The sequence below is a fragment of the Thermobia domestica genome, chromosome 5, assembly GCF_964235325.1.
Source record: "Thermobia domestica chromosome 5, izTheDome1.hap1.1, whole genome shotgun sequence".
In the NCBI taxonomy this organism is placed as follows: domain Eukaryota; kingdom Metazoa; phylum Arthropoda; class Insecta; order Zygentoma; family Lepismatidae; genus Thermobia; species Thermobia domestica.
Genome location: NC_137458.1, coordinates 251187 through 269061, shown reverse-complemented (window position 1 = coordinate 269061; position 17875 = coordinate 251187). Strand labels below are relative to the sequence as shown.

At 35.9% G+C, this 17875-nt stretch overlaps 1 protein-coding gene across 1 annotated transcript in view; it reads right to left on the bottom strand.

Annotated features, from left to right (window-relative positions):
• The window catches only part of RnrL (Ribonucleoside diphosphate reductase large subunit), a 52343-nt gene extending 44224 nt beyond the window's left edge, over positions 1–8119 (bottom strand). The window contains exons 1-3 of the mRNA XM_081758082.1: positions 7964–8119; positions 2999–3087; positions 794–971 (exon numbers count right to left, since the gene is read on the bottom strand). Coding sequence (XP_081614208.1) covers positions 794–971; positions 2999–3087; positions 7964–8009 — 313 coding nt within the window. The 5' untranslated portion in view covers positions 8010–8119. The remainder of the gene's footprint in view (positions 1–793; positions 972–2998; positions 3088–7963) is intronic.
• Positions 8120–17875: the final 9756 nt, after the last annotated feature.

Sequence of the window (17875 nt, the reverse complement as noted above, 5' to 3'; positions counted from 1 at the left end):
TCCTAATAATGTTTGGTAAACGATATAAATATGTAGTCCTCGTTATGAAATTTCCGCCGTTGTCCTTTCCAGTTTCTCTCGGGTGTGAAAACTGGTCTCAGGATCTTGTTCTCAAATACTTTCAGTCTACATTGTTCCCTCAGAGTAAGCGACTCTACGTTTTTTTGTTTGTTTTTTTTTTTTAAACCATATATAGGAATTTAATGTACCCGTATCAATTCTACTGCGTAGCTAAACCGAGTTTTGTAACTTCCTACTATACTATTATACGATTAATGAAGGAAACAATAGACTTTTTTCTTACACAGTGTCATCACATAGTGCGTATTATTAAATGAAACACCCACTTATAGAGGCTATGGGGTAACCTCCCTCCAGTTATCTAATTCAATCGTCATAGGTATTCTTGTGATCAAGTTCCTGAAAAGGCAGGCCTTTCACCAAACAAAATACGCAGTTGATGAGGAAGCGGATCAAATGAATAGGCAAGGTAAGCTCTCGAATTGTTTGATTCTTAGATCTTTTAGTTTCGGAATATTAATCTTTCACGGGCCCGGTGGTTCAGTAGTAGAGCGCTCACCTCTAGTGTATGGGAACCTTGGTTCAATTCCAGCCTGTGACAAGTGGGCTTTGTAGTGGAAAAACAGTCTCTATAGATTTTTTTCGTCTTTTCATTCCGCCCTTATTATCCATCTCATCACACCCTCTCTTAGCCTCGGGGGAATAATTAGGACGATCAATCTAATAATAATATAAAGAATCGCGTACAAGTTATTATCTAAGCAAGACTCACCACTGAAAGTCTTCTTCGTCTCCTTGTGGAGGTTGGAAACTGCAATCCTCGCAGCGAGAACGGCGTAATCAGGATGCTTTGTAGTCATCGTTGCTGCAGTTTCGGCTGCCAGATTATCCAGTTCCACCGTTGTCACTCCCGAGTAAAGACCGCTGATCACCTTCAAGGTCACCGCAGGCTAACAAAGAAAAGAAAAGCTATTTTTTTAACATCTTCCCTTACGTAAAAGAAATTAAATATTATAATTTTTCTTAACTATCTCTTATGGTATATTCCTAAGCGGTAAAAAATTATATTTCCTCACGACCAGTATTTCGAAAACATGTAAATTCTATTGTCAGGGTTATTGAGGGATACGAGACTTTTGACTGAATCCTTTACTGTGTTTTGAATAAATAAATTTGATAACATTTACACTTAAAGTCTGGTATGGATTTCCCTGAATTGCTATGATTAACTAAATTCTTCCTGACTCGTGACGCCGCAAACACTCTATGTATGGTTAGATTTAGAAAAATTACTTTCTTAATCAACCTACACCATTCCATAGAAGACCAATGCTTTTATTTTCTAAACACAGTAAAAGCTTACATTCTTACTCTAGTATACAGCAATAGTCTCAAACTGCATGTATTTGCAATATACTATAACACCGGTACCAAACAATAATTACATACGAACGATAATTTTACTATCTTTGCATTTTGAATATACTGAAACAAGTAAAAAATCCATCATAATTTGACCTAACTCTGAACTATCTACAATCAACATTTTATTTTATTTATTTAATTTCTTCTGTTTGAAGTTTCAGCATCTTTTGGCGCTCGTCAACTTTTTTACTTCCATTCATTTCATTATTGTTATTCATCACAGTTTCTTTTTCGGTAAAGGCAGAATGAAATAAAATCTTTCAGTTCCACGACTTCTTCACACCGCCATAGAAGGAAAGATGGAAGGGAAGCGAGGAATAGGAAGAAGAAGAACATAGCTGATCGATGATTTGAAAGATAGGAGAAAACATTGGGAGTTAAAAGAAGAAGTTGAAGATCGAGGAAAGTGGAAGAAACATTTCCAGGCCCAAATCTAATAAATAAAATAAAAAATCCTCATCAGTCCCAGGACCTGCCGAAAGGCAGAATACTTAATAATAATAGTTACACGATTATGCCTTGTAGAATAAAGGAGATGGGCGATTCATGAAAATCGATGATTAACGAAGTGGTGGAATGAGAATGTGGAAGAAAACTAGAACTACGAAAAAGCCTATAGACACAGGCACCACAAACTTACATAACCTGAGACCGAACCAGGTTTCTCGCAGCACATCCACAATATCCTCTAAAGCCAGAATTATACGACTTAAAATAAAATAGAAATTCACCGATAAATAAATGCGGTTGAACATTCAGTGACGCAATGTATAGGACTCAGAAAATGGTTTATTACTCTTTTGAAAGAAACAAGTTTTAAACGAGCAGTGTACCTAGGTAGTAACTGCACACATTAACTAGTTAGTGCTCTCGTTCTTGGCTTCTGATGTCAGATGCAGCTATGACATTGTAACAGGGTTTATTTAAAGTAAACTATTTATTTCTAAGAGCATCTGCTGGTACTGATTTCTTCGGGCTTCTGGCTCGTGGGTTACAGAAAGCGTGGCTTGTTTACCTGCGGCAGAAGAGCAGCTTACATAACAGTAAGTGTTCACATGTGTGTGTAGTATGAAAATAGCAATACTCGAATGGCAGGTAAGAGTGACTACTGTGAATGAGGACATGATGGGTTTTAGTGGTACAGCATGATCCTAAGTCGTGTTGCGTTCTTGGTTAACATAGCGTTTATTGGTTCCCTCATTTCCTGATTAACTTTCATTAACCAACCGTATCCTTTAGTCTACTGCGGACAACTATAGGACATAAAGCTACAAAAGAAAAAGTCAATTATGTAATCTACGTATTAGGAAGCTCCGTAAAGTCAATCTACCTTCCATCGAGGACAATTAAGTATCCCTTATACAGGGCAAGGTTCTAAAACACAGGTTCTCCTTCCCATTTAGCTCTAATAAAAACAGAAAAAGTGCCCAGCGGGGCTCTAACCCGCCTTCACTCGCTAACGCTCGCTCGGCACAACATAGATACTACCCTATATGGGAGGGATGGGACCTGTTTTCTAGAACCTTCCCCCGTATCAAGATGGATTACTTACCGGATCTACGTATTCCATATTCAAGCCATAACAGAGCTTCTGCACGCGAGAAGTGATCTTGTCGAAGTGGACCTCTTCCTTTCGACCACCTGCAAAAAATAATTTGTGTCAACTTATATAAAATGTGAAATAATATAATTTCGGTCCTTTCTGGGACCTTCCTCACTAACGTTACTGACGAATGACCTAGACAGGGACTATATTATACAACAATGTTTTTTTTCTTATCTTTTTGACAGTGGAGCATCTGTTTATTTAAAGAAAGATATGTATCCTATAGTATCCATTAGCAAATAGCAGATATTGTTTTTAATAGAACAAATGTTTCGGTTTGCTTTTAACAGTCAACAATTGGCTCTCAGATTTGTAATTAAATTTGGGAATAATTACTAATAGTTAGAGACGAAACTTGCTCGCTAATGCGATATGTGTAAAACGTGTGTTCAGAAAACTACACTTTTCGTTTCAAAGCCAGATATCACGTTTATTATAGTGAATTTTTGCGATAAAAGAGAGTGAAAACTAAAAAGTGGAATTTTTGTTAATCATTCATAATAAGTAAAAAGCACATTTCCAATATTATTTAACTTAGAAAAAGTTGCATTTACGAAGAAGCTCTGCGAATTATTTGATTTAGAAACTGTTTCACTTTATCAAGATGTAGACATCAACAAAACTGAATTGTTGTTTAAGGATTAGGATTTAGATTTCTGGGCTTTCGGCATCTAAGGTAATTTAGCCCTTCACGTTTCTGAGGGATGACGTCCCTCGGCGAGCACACAATCAGGGGAAAGGGAAGGAAGAAAGGAAGCGGCCTGGGACCTATAAGTTAGGTACCACCCCGGCATTTGCCTGATGTGAATGAGGAAAACCTCATTCAGGGTGGCTGGCCTGAAAAAGCGTTTTACACTTTTTCGACCGAGTGCCCCCACCGGGAATCGAACCCGGGACCGCTCAATTGTTGTTTAAATCGTTGACTGTGTTTTGTTGTGAAAATGTTTATGATTTGTTGGTGCTTACGATGAATTTAAAAGAAAGGTTATTGAAGTTCTCAACAGTGAGGATAAGGAAGTCGACATTGTTATCATTGTTAAACAGTCTAAAAGTTAACCACAGACAGGTCTTTTGCTGTCAGCTCGTTACGTTCAATATCCAGTGTTGATACCAAGAGATTCTTTTCAAAGTATAATATGAATGTTACTGACAGGAGAACAAACTTATTAGAAGAATTCTTAATGTCTTGCTGCAGATTATCCTTTAACTAAGAATAAGGATAGAGGAATTGTTTAAATTTTTGAATTAATTTCTATATTTCAGTGAATACATTAGCTAGAATGTGCACCTAATCAAGGTATATCCTCATATCTGTATCAGATACACATTACTACCAAAAATATACTGTTTACAAGTTTCATAATTAATTAATTATTAATTATAAAAAAATCGTGATACTTTTAAAAATAATAAATTCGAAAATTGATAATGCTACAAAATATTAAAATTGTTGCGAAAAAGTTTCGTCTCCACTAATAGATCACAAGGAATAAATTTTACAAAATAAAATTATATTCGATTACGCCGGATGTTTTGAGCTCTGAAACAGGATAATCGATTAATTTATCCACAAATATAGGAACTAGTTCAATATTCTACGAATACAGAAAGCACTAACTTCGGACACGGCATTTCATCGCGAAAAGTTTATATTTTATCCAAGAATCCATTTGATTGATTAACTGATTGGGGAAATAATGAGGGACGTCAGCACCGTGGCTATTGGTCCTTGTCGCGATATACTACGGACCAAAGAAAATACGTTTTAAAACTATTTCAATTTTGTATCTTAATAGTATGTTTTTCTCTTATACTCACAGGTGTCAAATTTCCTATGTCAAAAATTCCCATAATCCAAGCAGGATTGTGCATCAGGGTTGGCAAAAACCATGGTTTTTATTGAAAAAACCAAAAAACATTTTTTTTTGTTTAAATAATTTACTCTATGTATATATATTTAATATGGACAGAAATTAGTTTGTTTCCCCTTGGTGTTATTATGCAACAACAAGGTTATGCTGGAAGGGGTCACATAAGAAAGCGGAATCCAAACCGCTTCTCGGCTTACATCCAAGAGAAATTGTTCCTGTGGACACGAAACCGGGACTAATTGGTCACAAATGCGATTGCCGATTCACTCACAAAGGACTTCCGATAAAAATACGTTGTACTGATCTTTACATAGGCCTACTTGTTAATATAATTGTCAAGAGTTATTTCAGAAGGACAAAAAGATAAACAGTTACACAAGTAAAAATATTATACAGAATTATATATAAATCGGGAAACTCCCGCCTTAGCCATTGAAAAAATCTTGTTATTACTTTAAATGTATTTGTATGTAAAATTTTAAGGTCAACGTATCATAATCACTACGCTAAAACTGAGGTATTAAATTACAAATTTGGTATGAATATATCACTCAATAAAATTAAAACCAAGTCGAATCCAAGCTGATGTTGGAAGATACGTAGGCAGTTGATACATTTTGCCAATTTCTATCAATATATTTAAGCAATCTTGGCTTCTTTATAAAACAACAGGCATTCACTCAAGTAGAAATATATAATTTGGTTTCACTTCGTATGTTTAGAACATCCTTATGAAATATCACGGTTATCACGGAGAAGACTTTCGCTTAGAGGGACACCTCGAATCGCTACTTGGTTTACACTTGAAAGATGGGTTGTGGTTCGACCGAGAATTAAACACACATGATTTAAAGCATTTTTAGTTTTAAACCAATTGTTTTTTTGAAAACAAAAACCAGCTGGTTTAAACCAGCCAACCCTGTTGTGCATAGTTTATATTCTCCTGAATTTTGATACATTATTTTTTACTTACTTAAACATTGATGCATGATGCACGCTGTAGCTGGTTTACTCGATTCTGCGCTTTTACTGCGGTAAATAGTACTGTACATTACATTGTATTACCATTTCCGGGGAAGGGAGGGGTTGCCTTCTGTCAATGGAATAGTTTTTTCATAATTATTTGGGCATTCCCCCCCTTTTAAGTGTATTTTTTATAAGGATGTTATCTAGAATATCGGATCAAAGAGTGGGATTTGTAATCTTTAGCCCCTGGCATAAACTTTAAATACACACTCCAGTTTCTGTCTGCAGGTATCGAAAAGCATGTGTAGTTTATAATTTCTTGAGTTTTCTATTTCTTAATTTTTATTTTTCTGGAATGTGTTAATGAGAATGTTTGTTTTAAATATGGAGGTAGTTCTTCGGTCGAAAATAGCCCAAATGCACAAGGCTACTACCTACGCTGTTGGCTTCTGGAGTGCGTTTTGTCAAGTTCACCTCTCCATTTAATCCCTGCTAACTTACAAACATTCACGGATATCCATGCCATAGGATACACAACTAAAGCAAAATAGAGTAATAATACGATTCCTACTTATAGATATCACAAACTAATGTTTACTACACATGAACAATTTGAGTTTTGGGTTCACTCGAGCAGACGGTTCTACCAAACAGAAAATTTATAGATAAAATACGATGTGAAACACTTGTCGTTAAGAAATGAGAGTATGAATATAAGTAATTACTGTCAGTGCACAGCATATTGAAGTGAATTTTGAGTGATAGTGAAAGCATTGTATGTATTTTCTCATCCAGTACCGGTATCCTCGTTTATGCGTATAGCTTTGTCGCGGACGCGCTTGCTCCATATGGACGCACCCACTCACTACCGCTTGGGCCCCTTCTGCTGCGCTCCTGCCCTGATCGTTACATAGCATTCGTGCTCTTTAGTATCCACCTAGCACAAGTTGGATCGCGTTTTATGCAGTGTAGTTTTTATGCCATACGTCCACACTGTATTTATAATAAGCCCTCCTTAAGTCAAAAATTAAATGAAATCTTTGAGTTTTACGTCCCACGTTTATGCCGGTTAAGCTAAAGGAAACGGTGATGATGAGTAATGAATGAAATGGTGGAATGAAGAAAGTGGGAGGAAACGGGAGAACCCCGAGAAAACCCACGCACACGATGTTTGTAAACCACAAAGTTCACTTGGCGGGGGCTGGGATCGAACCCGGGACCCCAAACACCAGAGGTGAACGCTCTACCACTGAGCCACCGCGGCCCCCCTCCTTAAGTCAATCTACAAGTAGCAAAAAAGAGCTCATTTAGTGCATGCTCTGCTAAAAAAAAAAAAAAAAAAACGAAGCTCTAACCTAACCCGAAAATGCAAGAAATCTGTTAAAATTTGGTTTAACCGTCTGATTCAGAAGTAACATTAATGGAAGTGAAAAGTAAATAAGTATCCTCATTATAGCTACAAACATGAAGAATATGGCTACAAATAGATATTTGAGAAGCTAGTCTGTTAATGTTTTAAATTTAATTTTCAATTTTATTAGAATCGCACTAGTGTATTAGAGCGCCCACGGCACACGCTATTAGCAGTTATGTGTAGTTCAACGTCCTATGAATATTTAGAACTTTCGTAAGGATGCGAAATATACTTTATACGAGTGAGTATAGAGGATTATATAACACTTTCCCTGGCTGTATAATTTTCTGTTGATGTTCATTTGATTTGTGTATTCAAAGACAAGCTGTAAGTACGCACTGGCGCACTTATTTATTTTTAAAATATTGATTTTTAACATTTTTGATTTTTATGTTGATGTATTCTCAATCAAAATTAGTTTTCATTTCAAGTATTTCGAAACCAAAATTATTTTCAAAATTCGTTTTAAAGGATATTTTAAATCGAATTCTTTACAACTTATACTTGCTTATGGAAGTAATTTTCTCATTAATTTCAGATCCTATCTTATGCACCCATACTGCTGAGGGTGGCGGAAATAAAGAACACTTTCATAAACAAATAACTAAATAAATATATACATAATTAATTACAAAATCAAAAATAATTAAATAAACTCACCTCTTTTAATCACATACATCTTACCAATGCTCTTTTCTACAACCATTTTTGTATTGCAAATCTCCCGCTTTCACACAAACTATAAGCAATGAAACAGGAAAGGAAGAACTGAAGGAATTTTAGCGCGCTTCGTATCTTAAATTATCGCGGGAAAATGACGTTTCCATCAGAGTGCATAATGTTACGAAGTTGTTATCTACTATCATAGAATGTTTGATGTCAAATTGTTTTGTGATATAAAAGTCTACATAACAAGTACTTTATCTTTCTATCCAAAAATATTTCAATAACAATTTAGTAGTTTGTTCTCCACCATTAGGGAAGGTTCTACTTTGTTTTCTTTATAGATGCTTTCATATTCGTTAGCAGTTTCACACCATTACACACTGAAATCCAATTGACTATGGTCGTAATCTCGTGTAGTGTTGCAAACTGCAAACAGACCGTAATTTAGCTCATTGCATTCATTCCATTTGAGAACGAGATGAACAGTAGTATTTCTATTATAGACATTTTGACTCACTTTTGGTTCCTTGGGTACCTCATAGTGCAGTAAATGAAGCTCAAATTTTAATGAAGAAAGGAACAAATTAGTAACAAGCTGAAAATTGGTACAGATGTTGGGAATGATGTTTTAAACAACATACTAAAAGTCCCCTGAAATCCTACCCGACCTTGGAAAATGGCTGCTTGAAGTGTTAAATGGACAATACCCAAATAAAAACAGCAGTATCTTCGTTATGCTTGAACATAAAGAGATAAATTTAGTGTCGTTTTATTGAACATAAATATATTTTATAGAGAAACAGTATTTCATGTAACGTATATTTAAAAAAAATATATTTAGCAGTAAATTCTAAAATTCCGAAAACTACCGTCGAAGTGTTTTAAAATTTTATTGAACTTAGAAAGTAATTATTAACAAGTTGAAATTTGACATAGATATTGGTAAATATTATTTAAATGACGTACTAAAATCCCACAACTTTTTCGTTCGCCATATTGAAAAATGTCTAAATGTCCGAAGTAATTGAAATATTTTTTTAAAAGTGAAATGCAGTCTGGACTGGGCTAAATATTTGAGAAACTGTAAATACAGTCGATCCGAAGTTAATTGGGATCAATGTTGGTGCTAGAGGAGAAATATTATAACGTGGTTGAGGTTGTCATGCGCCATTTTGGTATCAACTTGTCTATTTTAACCCTGGAACACTAGCGTTTTAAAATATTACGATATTACTAGCGATACGTAAATTTTACGTACAAGCAAAAAACTGATTTTGTACAAAATGTTTGGACGATAAAGCACAATAATGAAGGTTTTATATATATCTTTATTTCTTTTTTATTGCGTTTGTATTTTAATTTTCATTAGAATATGGATGAATTAAACATGCATATTTAAAGGATGATTCTGCAATAGCTTGTAAATGAAAAACGAACATCAAACACTCTATTTATGAAAAGTACTAAATGAGTATTGAAAACCAAACAGCATAAATGATCATAACACTGTAAATAAAGAACACATTTCTCGTTTCAAAGTCTGAAAATAGACGTCTCTCAAATAGCTATCAGCAATTGTCTCAAACTAATTAACTACAATCCGGACACTTTTTCTTTTGATGCTCACCGCAAATTGCCTTTCCTCATGAGCAGTACGTAGTCGTCATTTCTTTTTCTTGTAGTCACAGAAACTGCAATACTTTCTCTGCCCTTGCGACGTGGTAGCTACTGTGTGTAAGCGTCTCCTCCTTTCCTAGAACTTTCAAAATGGACTTTTTCAACTCCTGTGATAGTCGACGGATTGCTAGTCGTTGTTCCTGCCACATCCTGGTAAGGCTTTCATGGAGATGGAGCATGAAGTGAAGCCGGGACAGTGGCCGCGTTTCTGAGTTGCTTGGATTGTTGTAGAAGTTGTGAGCATTTATAATGAATGCATTGATCGTTGCGATGTTAATCATATTATAGAAAAATGCCATGGGTCATCGCTTAGTTTTTCTTTCAGAATTCATTCGCTGACACATTTGATCAAATGCATCGACTCCACCCTTTGTCGAATTATAGGTCATTATGATTTCCGATTTCGTAGTTTCATTGTTGATTGCAGAATCTTCATGCATTGTAGACACCAAGGTGACCATCTTGTTTGATTTTGCTTTATATGATACGGCAGTCACATCGTCGTGAAACAAGAAGAGGCTTGATCCAGTTTTCCTTTCCTGAAAATTCAAATCTTTGAACTCTGGTGGTAGTTCTCTTTTATTCTTTTTTTTATTGCTCCCACCATCGTAAGCTTCTTTTCCTTCAGAAGTCTTTCTGCAAGCGGAATAATTGAGAACCAAGTGTCGCAAGTTATATTCGTGTTGCTTCCAACAACAGTTTCAACTAATTTGTCCACATAATACTCTCTAGCTGAAATACCACTAGGCACTGAACCCTTCCGTAGATATGGTATTGCATTAATCATGTATTTAGTTCCAGCGTCACAAATCATCACGATCTTGATGCCATACTTGTTGGATTTGGATGGGATATACATCCGAAATGGACATGGTCCACGAAATCCAACTAATTGCTCGTCAACTACAAGGTACGAACCAGGTTTGTAGAGTGACTTACAGTTTTCAATCAAAACATTCCAGATTTTTGAAATTGTCGTTAACTTGTCCTTTTTCTTCCTCTCCTCTCGTGTATCGCGATTGTCAAACCTCAAACAATCAATGAGAAAGGTAAACCGTCTTTCAGACATGGTTGCACGGTATCTGTCGCCAGAGAATGATGTGTCAAACATAATTTTTGACGACAGATGGTTGTCTTGAAGCGCCGCACCCAAAACATGGATACCTAAAAATGCAAGTAATTCCCCATAATTCAGATCTTGCAAAGAAGCATCATTTTGGTTGGTATAGTTCACTCTTTTGCGTCTGATTTCAGTATTAGTATGAACGAGAACTTCCTGCAGTAGATCGTCACTAAAAACTAACTTGAAACATTCATCTGGTCGTTTAGAGTTTCGCGCCACCTGGGTTGGTCCTGGCCTAACGTGTACAAGATTCCTTGCATCAATCTTCCCCTGACTTATATCGGTCTTAGTTTTCCATTTAAAATAATCTTTGCCTGTCAGAGTATCAACATCAGGAATTAGCACACATTCCCTTAATGATGGATCTTCACTAAGTGTCACAACTGTTGGAGATACTTTCTTCCGTTTTGGCTTTTCTCTCGACGTTCCTGGTGTAGAATCTTGTGAACTTTTTCTCTTTTTCTGTCTCTTATCCTGCATGTTTGATTCTACCCCGCCCTCTGCTTTTTGGATTACTTCAACAATTTCTTCTAGTACCTCAGTCTCATCAGGAACGAACTCTGGGTCCTTATCGCTATCATAATCACTGACGTCATCTTCTTCAACTTCCAGAACGTCGTCTTCACTCTCTTCGTTACTCATCAACAGTTCGTAGATTCTATCAGGTGTCAGCCGTTCACACATTTTTGACATACTTATTGCTAGCGATACGTAACTGTTGCGTACACACACACACCACGTTGTTACTATCAACACGCTAATTTTACGTGGACACACAAGACGCTATTACTAGGGACACGCAAATATTACGTGTAATATTTTTTCGTATTACTAGCGATACGTAAATCTGACGTACACGTTACACCATAACAAACCAGAAAACAACAATAAGCTCCTGCACTCCCCTTACACCACTTCCGCCTAACGGACAACTGACTGATTTAGGCACAGCTAGACGGAGGTGTGGGTGGATGTAAGGGAGGAGGTAGGGGAAGGAAAAAAACTACACGTAAATTTTACTTACACTAGTAAATGAGGATTAAATGGCAACATGATCGTGTGACATATTAAACAACATCCTTGTTTTCCTCCAAGACAAACCCAACGGTAAGATAATTTTTCATAAAGCTACAACAGTTTTGAAGTTATGAATAGATTTAAGATACATTATGTCTGAAATGCTGTGAAATGTTCTGTGCGATGTTTCGAATTGAAGGATGTGGTAAAGTGAAAAACAAGCTTTGCAACATATCGCATTACGTATTCTTTAATGACCAGGAAAAGAGAGAAATACAATGAAACAAATAGAATCACGTGACATGTTCAACACGTTCACCGTTCTGTTGTACGCACATCCTTAACCCGGTGACCAGCAAGGGTACGGGTACGGGTGCGGGTGACCGGATACGACCCAGTGCTTGTGCGTTTTGCGAAACATTGTAGGTTATATTTCACAGGCCGCAATGATTCTCCTTTTCAGGTGGCTAATGTCATTAATTTTACATTGTTAGACAATAGCTTTAAGGTGCCCCCAAAGATAAAAATCCAACGGAGTTAGGTCGGGGGACCCTGCTGGTCACTCAAGTGGTCCATGCCGACCTATACAGCAATTGAAAAACTTTTTCTTGAGCCATCGATTACATTACGACTATAATGCGGTGGTGCCCCATCTTGTTGATAATATTGAGGAAATCTCCCTTTTTCAACAAAAGTGTCATAATAGTGTTTTCAAGTATATCTCTATATTGTGCAGCATCCAAGGTCTCATCAATGAAAACAGGTCGAAGAAGTTTTTCTCTCCATATTCCATACCGCATCACACCATTACCTTGACTGCACCTTGCATCATTGATGCATCTCTCCAATTAAGATTTGTATTACCCAGCACCGAACATATTGGTTGTTAACCTCACCTGTTACATAGAAATTTGCCTCATCACTGAAAACAATGTTATGAGGAAACACTGGGTCATGAGCTATCTGGGCCAACGCCTACTCACAAAACTCCATTGGTCTATCAGGATCTTCCTCTGACAGCTTATGTATCAACTGTAATTTGTAAGGGTGCCACCTTTCTCTTTTAAGATTCTTTGAACACTTTTGACACTATCATTATGTTCGCTTGTAGGGATGTGCACTAGTCGAGTTAAAACTCGACTCGACTCGAAACTCGAAGCTCATTCGTGTCGAGTCAAAGATAACTTTCTCGAGTCGAATTCCGAGCCGAATCACTGTTTTGAGTCGAGTTTGATGAATGGCTCGCTCATTTAGCTCTTTTTAACTCGTTTTGAAATTATTGCCTGATTAGATTGGAAAGCGAAAACCATGAGAAATGTAAGCAGTAATGTGGACAATTTTTAGTGTTGCTCTCAATATGATATTTTTAGTGCTGCTCGCATCTCGTCTCGTCTCGATTAACGAGACGACAATGGATTTTTCTAACGAGGCAACCTCAAATGTCGTGAGCACCAATATACGTAGAAAGTCTGATCATCAAGACTGAGACCTGCACGGTATAACTTTTGAGCCCAAGCAAAAGATCCAACCCGGGTAGTGATGTCAACCGGCTCAGCTCGGTTCAACTGAGCGAACAGCTCAAGCAGGCTCAGTTAGGATGAGGCACCGACTTGGCTTATGTGAGCCATCGGCTCGAGCCAACTCAATTGGGTGAGCTATTGGCTCGGCTTGGTTGTGAATGAGCTGTGAGCCAAGCCGCTCGAGTCGTTGACAACTCTACACCTGGGCCGAACAGTTTTGAACATGTTTGGCCTGTGCTATAACTTTTAACAATTTTTGGCTCGAGCCCGAATACTTGCTCCTCCGGAACTCAAACCTAGAACCTCGTGAACGATGTCCATGCTTCCAAGCTTTAAAGGCTACTGAGGTCAGCAGTCAACTAGTTGTCAGTATTCAGATACAAACCAGCTGTCTTTCATGTTTATACACGGTGTTGCTGTTATAATAATAATAAGAAGAAAAAGAAGAAGCAGAAGAAATTGTAGTAGTAGTAGTAGTAGTAAGTATCATAGATAATAATTATATTGTCTACGTAGGATATTTGAAGAAAGTACTTGGAACTACACATAGCATTTGACTCAACTCGAGTCAAATTCGAGTCGAGTTGGAGGAAATTTTTTCGAGGAAATATTTTGTAGTTTTCGAGTCGAGCTCAAAGATGTATGTTTCAAGTCAAGTCGAGTTTCCATCAAAACTCGCTCGAACTCGCTCGTGCCCATCCCTATTCACTTGATAAACGTCGCACACCCAAGGACTTTTCACCAATACACCCAACACAGCTGTTGATGTGTCTGGATCAGTGCATTTCGTGGTCGTCCTGATCGAGGTAAATCATCAGCATATCCCGTTGCCCTGAATTTGCGGATTAGTTTTCGTACAGCGCTGTCTGTCACCGGCTCGCGATTAGAATGTCGATCATTGAAGACGGCTGCTATTATTGCTGAACTGCGTCCTAAAGGCAAAAGAGTAATTTGGATTGTTTCCTCTCGACTTAGCATCCCCAGTGTAAAATTAATCACATTAGCCACCTGAAAAGAAGAATCATTACGACCTGTGAACAAATATAACCGACAATGCTTCGCAGAATGCACAAGCATTATGTTGTACGGTTAAGCATGTGCGTACAACAGAACGGTGGACATGTTGAACATGTCATGTTATTCTATTTGTTTCATATTATCATATTTGTTACATTGTATTTCTCTCTTTTCCTAGTCATTAAAGAATACGTAATGCGATATGTTGCAAAGCTTGTTTCTCACTTTACCATATCCTTCAATTCGAAACATCGCACAGAACATTTCACATCATTTCAGACATGACATATCTTAAATCTATTCATAACTTCAAAACTGTTGCAGTTTGTGAAAAATAACTTTACTGTTGGGTTTGTCTTCGAACAAGGATGTTGTTTAATATGTCACACGACCATTTGCGATTTAAAATATACAAGTTGATTCCAAGGTCGCGGCTACTAAGATGGCGGACGACAACCTTAACCACGTCATAATGTTTCTCCTCTCCCACCAACATTGATCCCAATTGACTTCGGATCGACTGCATTTACAGTTTAGCCCGGTCTAGACTGTATTTCACTTAAAAAATATCTTTCAATTACTTGGGACATTTAGACATTTTCCAATATGGTGAACGAAGAAGTTGTGGGATTTTAGTACGTCATTTAAATAATCTTTGCCAACATCTATGTCAAATTTTAACTAATTAATAATTACTTTTTAAGTTCAATAAAATTTTAAAACACTTCGACGGTAGTTTTCGGAATTTTAGAATTTAGTGCTAAATATTTTTTTTAATATTCGTTACATGAAAAATTGTTTCTCTATAAAAAATCTATATTCTATGAAACGACACTAAATTTATCTCTTTATATTCAAGCATAACGAAAATATTGCTATTTGTATTTGGGTATTATTCATTTGACGCTTCAAGCGGCCATATTCCAATATGGCGGCGATGCATAAAAGGTGCAACGGGCAGATAAGGTAATACTATGTTGTGGAATATCGGTCGAAAAGTTTATTGGACTTGTCTTCATTGATAAGATCTTGGATGCTGCACAATATTAAGATATGATTGAAAACACCATTATCCCAAGGACGAGGATAAGCTTGGATGGTCTATCTCATTCCCTTTTATGGATAGAAAGTTGCCAAAAATATAAATTTTGGAAGTTTTTGACCTATTTTTTCTCTTTGATGAGGTCTTATTATCGTATACGGTTATATGGGCAAGTACCAGAGTTCATAAGACATAATACATGGGTACATTGAAGCACTCCCTTAAATAATGGGAGAAGTACCTAAGACCACCCGTTAAATTTGGGAATTGTCAAAAACAAAAAGATTGTTAAATGTTCTCTAGAATTAAAATGCATATCACGATAAGCGTGAAAGGTCCATTTAATTCCCTTTCATGGAAATAAATTGACCAAAGATTCAAAATTTGGAAGTTTTTGGTCTATTCTCTTTAGTAAGTCATTATTATCTTATATGGTTATATGGTGAGTGTAGGAGTCCATTTTTCTTTTATAAGACATGGGTACTTGATGTACTTCCCTAAATTTTGGGCGATATATATGGAACCACTCTTTAAATTTGAAAACTGTCAAAAAACAAAATTTTCTCTAGGACTCATTTATATATCACTGTAAATTTGGGTGGTCCTGATTATCCATTCTATAGGTAAGAATTGCGAAATATTAGCAGTGTTGGGTTAGGTACTCATTTTTTTGTACCTAGGTACAGGTAGAAGGTACTGACAAAAATTGTAGCTAGGTACAGGTATTAGGTACTAGCTGGCCAATGTACCTAGGTACAGGTACAGGTACTGATCAAAGTACCTAGGGTACTTTTCTGGGTACAAGTTGCTATCCAAGAATTTTCATATATAAATGAACAGTCGTCTGTCAAATAAAATTAGGACATGATATTTAATTATAGCTATAGACAATGGGGGGGCTTTATTATACATTAGATAAGGACAGTTGAGTTTTGCAGATTAAGAGTGCATATCCATTTTGGCGCTCAGTGAACATATTTGTATATTCTGGTTCATTTCTCAAACGTCTTTCGATATATAAAATATTTTCTTTGGAAAATGTGTTGAGGTTTGTAACAAACCTTATCCAAAGAAAAGTATTGCAAATCAACCAGAAAACATAAATATGCTCACTAACCGAACAAAATTTATCCATTTCATTTTGCTCCAGTTGTTTCTCGCATTTATATCTGGCATTTCCGGATTTTTCTTTGATTTTGAACTGTTCAATATTATTTTCACAACAACAATTATCAGTTAATACATGTAACCGAAATACTAGTATTTAATGAATACAATTTTTGCAGAGTACTCAAACGAGGTTTTTTTTTCCTTAAAGTTCACAGATCTTGCATCCTTGATTGCCTATATCCTGAAATTGAGATTATAAAATTTATTATTAAATAGTATGTTTAATTTTTAAGGTTGAACACTATATGACTGTTTCCTTTTTTTCCATTTGCTCTTGACTATATTCGCAGGATTGTATAATAATATCTGATGAATTCCTTGATTGTTATATATCTTCCTTTTTTTATAAGTTTAGATTGTTCTGAATCATGAATGTGATGAGATAGCTTAATATATCAACATCTTTTGAATATAATATCATACTAATGTTAACTGGCAGAGTTTGCATAGTTTTTACTAATTGTTGACAAAAAATATTTCTATTTTTATTAAATAGTTCGCACTGAAATATCAAATGATTGATCGAACCATGATCTTTTTCACACCAACATAGATTATTCTCTTTTTTTAATTTGATGTAATTTTATAGGAGTTAATATTGTATGAAGAAACATTCGGATGAGTAGTATCGTTTTGTATCTTGACCATTTTTCTAAGATATTGTATAACGGTTTATCGTTAATCTCCATTAATTCCCAATAGTGTTTTCCAGGACCAAGTCTAATTTTGTTTTTCCATAAGTCTATTTTCCTTTTTTGTTGTTGTTTAACTATATACTTGAAATTGTGAAATGGAAGTTTTATGTTGTATATAATGCCAGATGTAGTCGCTTTTCTTGATAGTTCATCCACTGATTCATTAAATTTTATGCCTACATGACCCTTGGTATAAAATAGATGGATTTGAAAATTCTTGTTTTATAGAGCGAAATAGCTAGATTTAATTAACATGATATTCCATGATGTAAAAGCTGACCATTTAGGATGATTTATGGCTGTTATAACACTTAAAGCATCGGTACATATACATGCATTCTTTATCTGTAGCGTATTGATTAATAAGAAAGCTTGACGGATTCCAAACGCTTCTGCTTCAAATATTGACGTACTTTTTGGTAATTTGTATTGTTTTTCAATTTTGAACTTGATAACCGCAGCACCAACTGGGTTATTTTGTTGTTTTGATCCATCGGTGAAGATGAATGTGCAATCATCTGACAACTGGTCTTTATAATAATTCCATATGTTTTTATGTATGTTTGGCAATTTCTCTTTTGAATGAAATTGTATGTAGTTAGGTATTATTGATGGAATTTTAATTAAGTTTACTTTATACTGAAA